The sequence below is a fragment of the Penaeus vannamei genome, chromosome 27 (assembly GCF_042767895.1).
Source record: "Penaeus vannamei isolate JL-2024 chromosome 27, ASM4276789v1, whole genome shotgun sequence".
Lineage (NCBI taxonomy): Eukaryota > Metazoa > Arthropoda > Malacostraca > Decapoda > Penaeidae > Penaeus > Penaeus vannamei.
In genome coordinates this window covers 9,159,024-9,169,023 of record NC_091575.1, presented here as the reverse complement: position 1 = coordinate 9,169,023, position 10,000 = coordinate 9,159,024, and the positions used below count along the sequence as shown (strand labels likewise).

The 10,000-nt window shown below is 44.2% G+C and overlaps 1 protein-coding gene across 11 annotated transcripts in view; it reads left to right on the top strand.

The window, feature by feature from the left end:
• LOC113803632 (trichohyalin) overlaps nucleotides 1–10,000 on the top strand; it is a 141,580-nt gene that overhangs the window by 89,401 nt on the left and 42,179 nt on the right. For 9 of the 11 annotated variants that reach the window (XR_011399665.1, XM_070140802.1, XM_070140798.1 and 6 more), the window contains 8 exons: nucleotides 1–258; nucleotides 2,512–2,691; nucleotides 4,574–4,755; nucleotides 5,103–5,228; nucleotides 5,914–6,084; nucleotides 7,049–7,192; nucleotides 8,127–8,240; nucleotides 9,564–9,714. The exon at nucleotides 1–258 is cut by the window's left edge and continues 129 nt beyond it. Coding sequence is in view for 10 of the 11 variants with exons in the window: in XM_070140802.1 (XP_069996903.1) it covers nucleotides 1–258; nucleotides 2,512–2,691; nucleotides 4,574–4,755; nucleotides 5,103–5,228; nucleotides 5,914–6,084; nucleotides 7,049–7,192; nucleotides 8,127–8,240; nucleotides 9,564–9,714 (1,326 nt within the window). In the remaining variant the exon portion in view is untranslated. The remainder of the gene's footprint in view (nucleotides 259–2,511; nucleotides 2,692–4,573; nucleotides 4,756–5,102; nucleotides 5,229–5,913; nucleotides 6,085–7,048; nucleotides 7,193–8,126; nucleotides 8,241–9,563; nucleotides 9,715–10,000) is intronic. The other 2 variants (XM_070140804.1, XM_070140807.1) reach the window with 2 other exon arrangements.

The following is a 10,000-nucleotide window of genomic DNA, read 5'->3' as shown; positions in this document are numbered from 1 at the left end:
AGAACCTGAAAGCGCACTGCACGTTCCTCAAAGACAAGGCCGACGCCAAGGAGGCCGAGGCGCGGCAGCAAAGGCGTAGAGTGAGGGAGCTCGAGGTAGAGAGGGAGAAAATGGAGGAGCAGATGAAGGGTTTTAAGGAGACTGAGCGGAAAGTCGTTGAGGTGCTGAACTCGGAGGAAAGGGCTTATAAGAGGGCTTCGGAATACACGCCCAAGTCAGCCCTAAGACAAATGGTAGACGAATTGAATCGCGAATGTGGTAAGTCTGTTTAGTCTCGGGTCGTGCCGTAGTGACCTCAGGGCGTGGTAGACGTATGTGCAGATGTCGAGCAGCTGTCGTAGTTCACGCACGGGTTTCAAAATGGATGCTTTTCCCACCTTTATTTAGCGAAGAGAAATGTATAGATCTCCTGTCTCGTTTTTGTTAAAGAAACTGACCAACCCATCAGGGAAAAAATCAACTTGCACGAGAACATTTTGAATTCTGTCTGCATCTGTGAGCCAACAACACGTCAAGTATTGCGAACAACAAAACTACATTGGTATTCATATTACATATAATCAAGGGAACTGTAACTGAGATTCAAAGCACGTAGGGTTATGGCAAACACGGTTACATCCGTTATCGCGAGAGAGGTTTTCAGTACTGAAATACACCATTAAAAGGAAGAACACAGAAAAGGGAGAGTTGTCAGCGTTTCCTCTATGATCTGAAAGACAACCACAAACGTTCTTTGTATCTAGCATTCGTCCAATATACTGTATCACTCGAAAAAAGACAACAAACATGCAGTGGCTTTCTATGTGTCTTCTAGCACTATGACCACCTCTTGTGACGAGTACAAGGTGTGCCTCCAACCCACCAAAGACAAATGGCTGTCAACCTTTTCGTCTATATGAGGGTTGCTAACACCACTGGCTATGTGAGGACCGCCAAATCTTATTGGTTATGTGAAGGCTGCCAAACTTGTTGCTTATGTGAGGGCTGCCAACCCTTATTGTCTATGTGATGGCTGTTAACTTAACTAGCTATTTCAGGGCCTGTGGAGTGCCCTTGCTCCCTTCAGCACCCTTATTCATTCCTTGCTTTGAGAAGTGAATGAAATGCTTATGAAGTGCTTCCTTAATACTGTTCCCAAGAATCTTAATCCTGATATATTCATAAAATGTATCTGAAGTGTTTTTTTTCAACGATTCCCCAGTAATGAGTGTTTTGATATTTTGATTGACGTATATCATTGACATTGGTGTACAACTCAAATATTCATATATGCAGTATATCCATCTATCTGTTGATATCCAAATTCAAATCAGTATCAATACCTATCCATTTATTTATATATGCTTAGCTATCTATATATACTCGTACACACACGAATACGAAACGAACAGATCTCTACCGCATATTCTCGTGGTTTCCCTTAATTTCCTCCATTCGCTGGTGTGTTTAGGGGTTTCCTATTGTTTTATATATCTATTTTTTTCTAATTTGATTTCCTCATTTCACTTTTATTTATTTGCTAGCTACCTTTCTTTTTTATTGTAATTGCCCGACTTTACACCTGTGATTTTCGGTATGATAACAGGGAATTAGTAAATAGACGAACGTACAAAGGGACAAACAAAACCTAAAACCCGAATTCAGACTAGACTAACTTAGTCGTAAGGTTGATTAACAATAAACTACATTTCATTTTATTTTATTTTCTAAAGTAGATCATTTCCGAACACACCAGCGGCGAGGGAAGTCCAGTTCAGAAATAGCTTGCAAGTGACTTTTGACCCTTGACCTCTCGCTTGATATTTTGCCTGATTTTTTGTTGTTGTTGTTTTCTTTTGTTCTTAAGTAGTCTCTGAACTGGGCAAAGGGGAACCTGTTTCTGAAGGAGCTTTCTCTAGGGGAAAATTGCATGAGGCAGGAAAGCAGTAATGCCGTTCATGCTGCAGGAAGGTGGACGGGGCATAGATAAATATGTCAGGTCTTTTAGGATCTGGAATCACTTGTATTTTATTTCGTGTATGATAGAGCTGTATTTTTGGTATGATGTAATATTAATGCGAGCGGTGTAGCCATACGGCCAGTTTGATAAAATTTCGCAAGACCCCAACTAATGAATATTCGTATATACAGACGTAAATATACATAGAAATAAATACATATCTGTCTATCTGTCAGATATGTAAATTTATCTATATATCTGCACGATAGATATGCTTTTATTTCAGTGTAGATGCATGTTTGTATAATGAATGCTCATTGGGTTGACCCTCGTATAAGTTTAACAAACCGGCCGATAGACACACACACACACACACACACACACACACACACACACACACACACACACACACACACACACACACACACACACACACACACACACAATACCAATTACACTTCGCAAACCATCACAAGATTCTTCTCGCCTAATCTTCGAACTTTTATCCCCCTACCCCACTCACCCCCTCACCCCCATCCTCCCATTACCCCCCCCCCCCCCGCCCCCTACAGCCCGCCTGCACGTCGCCCTCAAGGAGTCCGAGAAGAAGAAGACGAGGCCGAGCTCCGAGGACCTGACGAGCCTGCGGGACGTGGAGGACAAGCTCGAGAGAGAGAGGGAGAGGAACGAGGAGCTTACACGGCAGCTCAAGGAGGAGAGGGAGAAGCAGGACAAAGTCTATGGAAACAAGAGTGAGTATGGAGAGGCAGATTGAGAGAGAGAGAGGGAGGGAGGGAGGGAGAGAGAGAGAGAGGGAGAGAGGGAGAGAGAGAGAGAGGGAGAGAGGGAGAGAGGGAGAGAGAGAGAGAGGGAGAGGGAGAGAGAGAGAGAGAGAGAGAGAGAGAGAGAGAGAGAGAGAGAGAGAGAGAGAAAGAGAAAGAGAAAGAGAAAGAGAAAGAGAAAGAGAGAGAGTGAGAGAAAGAGAAAGAGAGAGAGTGAGATAAACAGAGAGAGGAAAAAATTAAAAAAACCGGGAGAGGGCAAAAGTGAAAGCGAGAAACAGAATGAGACTGGCTGACCGTGCACATGTGTGTACGTACGAGCATGCATGAAAGAAAGAGACGAGATCTCCTAATGTTTTCCCTCCTTTACAAGTATGAACATCCTCCTTTCAGTCTGAAAACGAAAGAGAGAAAGCGAGAAGGGCGAGGGCAGCAACAGCCTTGTTTATCTTCATGAGGTGTGGACGCGTCTGAATGATACGTTATCTTACAGGGAGGAGAGTGAAAGGAGAGAGAGAGGATGGGGGAAGATGAGAGGGGAAGGAGGATGAGGGAGGATGAGAAGGGTGAGGCGGGAAGGGGAGGGAGGAGGGGAGGGGAGGGGAGAGAGGAGGGGAGGGGAGAGAGGATGGGAGGGGGAGAGGGAAAGGAGGATGGGAAGGGGTGAGGGAGGGAGGATGGGAAAAGGGGGTGGGGGAGGGAGGATGGGAAAAGGGGGTGGGGGAGGGAGGATGGGAAAAGGGGGTGGGGGAGAGAGGATGGGAAAAGGGGGTGAGGGAGGGAGGATGGGAGGGGGCGGGGGAAGAAGGATTGGGGAGGGAGGATGAGAAGGGAGGGAAGGGAGGATAGGATGGGAAGGGTAAGGGAGGGTGGGAGGGGGCGGGGGAGGGAGGATGGAGGGGGCGGGGGAAGGAGGATGAGAAGGGAGGGAAGGGAGGATGTGATGGGAGGGGGAAGGGAGGGTGAGAGGGGAGGGGAGGGTGGATGGGAGGGGAGGGGGAAGGGAGGATGGGAAGGGGTGGGGGAGGGAGGAATTGAGGGGAGGGAAGGTGGGGAGAGAAAGGGAGAGAAAGGGAGGATGGGAGGGGAGGGGGAAGGGAAGATGGGGAAAGGGGGTGGGAGAGGGAGGATGGGAGGGGAGGGAAGGTGGGGAGAGAAAGGGAGGATGGGAGGGGAGGGGGAAGGGAAAATGGGAAGGGGTGGGTGAGATAGAATGGGAAGGGGTGGGGAAAAGGAGGATGGAAGTGGAGGGAGAGGGAGGATAAGAAGAGGGGTGTGGGAGGAAGTATGGGAAGAGTGCTGGGAGGGTTACAGGGGAGGGGCTAGTAGGGGAGGAGGGATAGGAGGATGGGGGCCTGGAAGAGAGGATGGGAGGGGGCGGGGAGAGGCTAGTGGAGAGGGTAGTCAAAGCAGCTGAAAGGATAGCGAAGATGAAAGCGGAAGAGAGAGGAGTGAAATAGGACAAAGACATGAGAGGAGAAAGCGAAGAGGTAATAAAGGAGGGCGGAGAGAGGGAGAAAAGGGGGACTTTTTTGACGTTGGTCGATAGATAGATAGATAGTTAAAAAGAGACGAGAAACAGATATAGATATGAAGATAGATAGACAGATCAATAAAAGAAATATGAATCGATAGATAGATAAATAGAAAGAGAGAGAGAGAGATACAGAGATACAAAGACCAAGGGACAGAGAACGAACCAAGAAGAAAAAAACTACGAAAATAAGAACAGCCAAATAATGATAATACCAATAAAAATAATAGTAATAATAATAATAATAATAATAATAATGAATAGAATAAAAAGAATAAAAAGATCACCCACGCACACGTCACCCCCCCCCGTTCACAGGAAGAACCGCAAGCGAAGATGACGTCAAACGCTACGAGGAGAAGGTCGAGTCCCTCAAGAAGGAGCTGGCCAAGGAGAAGGAGCGCTACGACGACCTCAAGACTAAGATCGGGGACGGCAAGTCGGTCGGCTTCGAGGAGCTTCGGTCTGCGCAGTCCGAGAAGCACAGACTCCAGAAAGAGGTAAAGGACTCGAGGCGCAGGTCTGAGGCCGGGGTCTTTCAGGCTTTTTTTTTTTTTTTTTTTTTGCTTCCAGTTTTATACATATTTGTATTTGCGTTCATATCTTTCTATGCTTGTATATGCCTAAAGAATTATTAATTCACATGTGTATATCCATATGTATATCTGCTTATCAGTCTATTCATCTATCTATATGTGTTTGTCTTTATTCATATGTATGTATATTTGTATATACGTATGTATATGTTTGTATGTACATAAGTGTGTGTACTGCATGCCAATATCACACACATAAACACACATGCATATATCCACCGCCATCCGCGTCATACACCCTGTTCCCGCAGCTGTCGACGGCGCAGCAGACGACGGAAGTGCTGGAGAAGAAGCTCAAGGAAGCGGAGGAGAACATCCGACTGGCGGAGAAGGCGGAGAGGAAATCGAAATACGTGTTGGAGCAGCTCGAGTCAAAGGTATCGTTGCCCCGCCTATTTATCTTTCATTCTCCTTCTCCTTTTGTCCTCTATCTGCTCTTCTGGTCTTTTCTTTTGTCGTCTTGTTTTCCTAATTTCTTCGTTATATTATTTTTTTTACTAGAAAATGATGTGAGGTAGTGTCTTGTGTTTGTTTTGTTCGTTTGTCTGAGATCAATCTATGGTTACTGTTTTAACGATAAAGACTAACATATCACCTGTGTGATGTCTTTGTTCTCGTGGTGCTAGATGTAACATTAATATTGTTAACCGTTGATTATGCTAATATTAGGCTGAGTTTAATTAAAAGAATTACTAACAGCATTTCATTCTGATGCTAATAATCTATTGTAATCTTATAAATGCTTAAAATATATGAATAATCGTATAACGGAATAACACGTATGCATGACAACACATTATTTGTGCTCTTTGTTTTGTCGTGTATATTGATGTCAATATGCTTAAATGTTTCATAAAAGACCGAATGGTCATTAAATATCTAACGATCAGTGTTTATCTTGTTCTCTCTCACTCGTTCTCTCTCTAGAGTAAAGTATTGAATGTAAGCTGCCATTTCTACCTAACACTTTCTCTCCTTCCCTTTTCCCCTTTCATCTCTTGACTGTCGGCCCTTTCCGGCGGCCCTCTTCCCGTTGCTCTGGCTGCCTGTGGCTTTCTATAGCTGGAGGAAGAGAAGAACAGCCTGACCGCGGCCGAAGAACGCCAGAAGGAAATGACCATGTCTTGGCTGAAGGAGCGGGATGACCTCAAGAAGGAGATCACGGAGGCCAAGAAGACCAAGGAGAAGGCGGAGAGGGAGCTCCGCACGGCCAAGAAATCGCGCGACCAGATGGTGAGCGTGTGGCCTCGAGGGGGGCGGGCCATGGCACTGTATGGCCACAGGATTTGGGGTTTGGTGTGGCGTTCGCGTCACTGTATGGCCCTGGGATACAGGTCCTACGGATTGTGTGGTGCCGGAAATTACGTCATTATAGAGCCCCGGGGTATGATGCAAGGGAGGATATTGTTTTTTATTCTTATAGAAAATTGGGTATGAATCGGGAAAGAAATACGATATAGTTAAGGATAATGGTGCTTCGATGACGAGCACCTGCTTCTCCCATGAAATAAACAGGAAAAGAGAGTCAATTAAACTCCTCCCTCTTTTCCTCAGCTGGAGCAGCTTTTGTTCCGTAAGGGTCTTGCCGCGAGCACTTGTGCTTGCAAGGATCAACGATGCATTCAGATTCAGTATCAGTCATCATGACGTCAGCTTTTCAATCAATTATTACTTTATACCACATGATGTCTCTTTCTCTGTCATATGACTTAACGTCACCTTATTAGTCAGACGTTTTTATTTTTATTGATCTGACGTCCCCTTCTCGCTGAGATGACGTCATCTTTTCACTCTGATGACGTCACCAATCAGCTGACCTCCCTTACCCAGATGACGTCACCCAATCAGCTGACCTCCCTTACCCAGATGACGTCACCCAATCAGATGACCTCCCTTACCCAGATGACGTCACCCAATCAGATGACCTCCCTTACCCAGATGACGTCACCCAATCAGCTGACCTCCCTTACCCAGATGACGTCACCCAATCAGCTGACCTCCCTTACCCAGATGACGTCACCCAATCAGCTGACCTGCCTTACCCAGATGATGTCACCCAATCAGCTGACTTCCCTTACCCAGATGACGTCACCCAATCAGCTGACCTCCCTGTCCCAGATGACGTCACCCAATCAGCTGACCACCCTTACCCAGATGACGTCACCTATCTCTGACTTCCTCCCCCTTTCTCCCGAAGGAAACCATGATGGAGGATGAGAAGAGGCGCTCGGAGGACGTCTCGGCGGCCAAGAAGAGGGACTCCGACGAGATTAAGAGGCTGAAGGCGGACAAGGAGGGATTGTCACGTGAGGTCGATGAGCTGAAGGATGCTGTCAGTAAGGTGGGTGCCGCTGTCTTTTCTTCCTACTTTTCTGGTGATTTTTTATTTTATTTTATGCTCTTTTCTGTTTTTTTTTATTGTTATTACTTCTTGTTTTTCTTTGTATCGTCGTTGTTCATATGAAGACTATTATTCATATGATCGTTATCGTCTTTATCAGTATCGTCGCCATCTTGATCATCATCACTATCTTTATCATCATCACCATCGTGATCATCATCTTAATCATCACCACCATCTTTGTCATATCTTTGTCACCATATCTATCATTAGCAGCATCTTGGTCTTGGTCATCATCATCATTATCTTTATCATCTTTACTATCATCATCTTTATCACAATATATATATATATATATATATATATATATATCACCATCTTTATTATCATCACCATCTTTATCTTGATCATCAGATTTACCATTATCACCATCTTTATCACAATATATATCATCACCATCTTTATCATTACCACCATCGTCACCATCTTTATCATTACCACCATCGTCACCATCTTTATCTTGATTATCATCATGACCATCTTTATCATCACCACCATCTTTATCATCATCATCATCCAATTTCATTAAAATCTTTATCACCATCTTTATTATCATCAGCGCCACCATTATCACCATCATCACCATCTTTATCAACATCATCACAATATCACCACCATCTCTTCCTCCTCCTCCACACCCTCATCCTTGTCGCCTTCGTCCTCGTTCCTTTGAGCTTCGGCCAAAAAGGTCAGCAATTTTATCAATATCTCGGCTGCCAATCATTATGAAAATGATATATGAAAAGAGAGAGAAAAAAAACGAAAGAAAATTAAAAGTTTAATTTACCTCGTCTCCTTTGATCGCTTACCATCACGTCAATCATTACTCATCTTTATCATCTCTTTATCATCATTCTCTCTTCTTCCCCTTCAGCTCGAGAAGTCAAAGGACAACGTGAACTACAAGCAAAAGAGAGAAATGGAGAACCTTCGGAAGGAGAAGGAGGACCTCGAGATCCGCATGAACACCCTGGAGAGTGAGCTCAAGGTGAGGTCAAGGGCGAGTCTGTTATTGTTATCACCATGAACAATAGTGGTGATAATAATGATGATCGTCATGATAGTAGTAATGATATTGATAATGGTGCACGTGATGATAGTAATAATGATGATGATAAAAATGATGATTGTGATGACAGTAATAATGATAATAACTATGATACTAATGATGGTCGTGATGACAGTAATGATGATAATAACTCTGATATTACTGGTGATGTCAATGATCATACTAATGGTGATAATGATAATACATATAATGGTAATGATAATACTGATGATGATAATACCATTATTATTATTAATGTTCCTGTTATCGTTGGTTTAGTTCTGTTGTTCTAATTATGTTTATTGATATGATTATGACAATAATCGTTGTATTTATTATTATCATCAGCAGTAGTAATATCAGCAATACTGATAATATCTCATGTTTTTTATTGTGCAAACACAATGGAATAGTCTAATAAATAGTTCAATCCACTGATTCCTTTTCAGCCTGTTCATATTGGAAGAACACGTATGATATATAGAATTAGAGTTTTTATGAATAGATATAGTGACATTACATATGATGACGATATAAGTATGGAATCAACAACAACAGCAGAAGCAACAATAAAAATATAATCACCACCACCACCAACAACAACATTAACAACCACAACCACGACACCGCCAGCAGCAATGATATAAACAACAACAACAACAACAACACCATCACCACTACTACCACTATTATCATTACACTACCATCACCACCACTACTATCACTACTACAACCACCACCACCACAACTACCACTACACTACACCACCACCATCACCACCACTATCACTACTACTACCAACAACACCACCACCACCAATACCACTACCAGTACCAGTACCACCACCACTACTACCATTACACTACCACCACTACTACCACCACCACCACCACCACCATCACCATCACCACCACAACCACCACCACCACCACCACTACCAACACCATCACCATCACCACCACTACCATCACCACCACCGCCACCACCACCACCACCACCAACATCACCACCACCATAATCACCACCACCATCACCACCACCACCACCATCACCATCACCACCACCCCCACGACCACCACCACCAATACCAGTACCACCACCATCACCACCACTAAAACCACCACCATCATCACCACCATCACCACCACCCCCACGACCACCACCACCAATATTAGTACCATAACAACCACCAAAACAACAACAACAGCATTAACAACAACAAAGTCCACACACTAACCAAGCTTCCCTCCTCCTTCCCCGCAGTCGGAGCAGAAGCGGCGCGAGAGGCTGGAGAAGGAGTCCGAGAGGAGCGGGTCAGCTGTTGGTTTTGCTGCAAGAAAGAACGAGACCGAAGCTAAGAAACTGAAGACGGACCTGGAGAATGCGAAGAAGGAGTATGATGAGAAGATCAAACGTGAGTTCTCCGAATGTTCTCTCGTGTTCTCGTGATTGTTGACTCTGGTTTGTTCAAGTCGATTGTTTTTTATTTATTTATTTATGTGTTTATTCAGGGGAGGGGTTCTATGCGTGGGGGGGGGAAGGAGGTTGAAAGAGACGAGTATAGTGTGACATTGATTTGATATCTTATGCTCCTTGATTGATTCTTATTACGGTTTTATGGTCAATGGGAAAAAATATATCCTCGTTTTCTTCCCAAGACCCGAAAATTATCTGCGAAGAATATTTATTTTCTTTTTTTA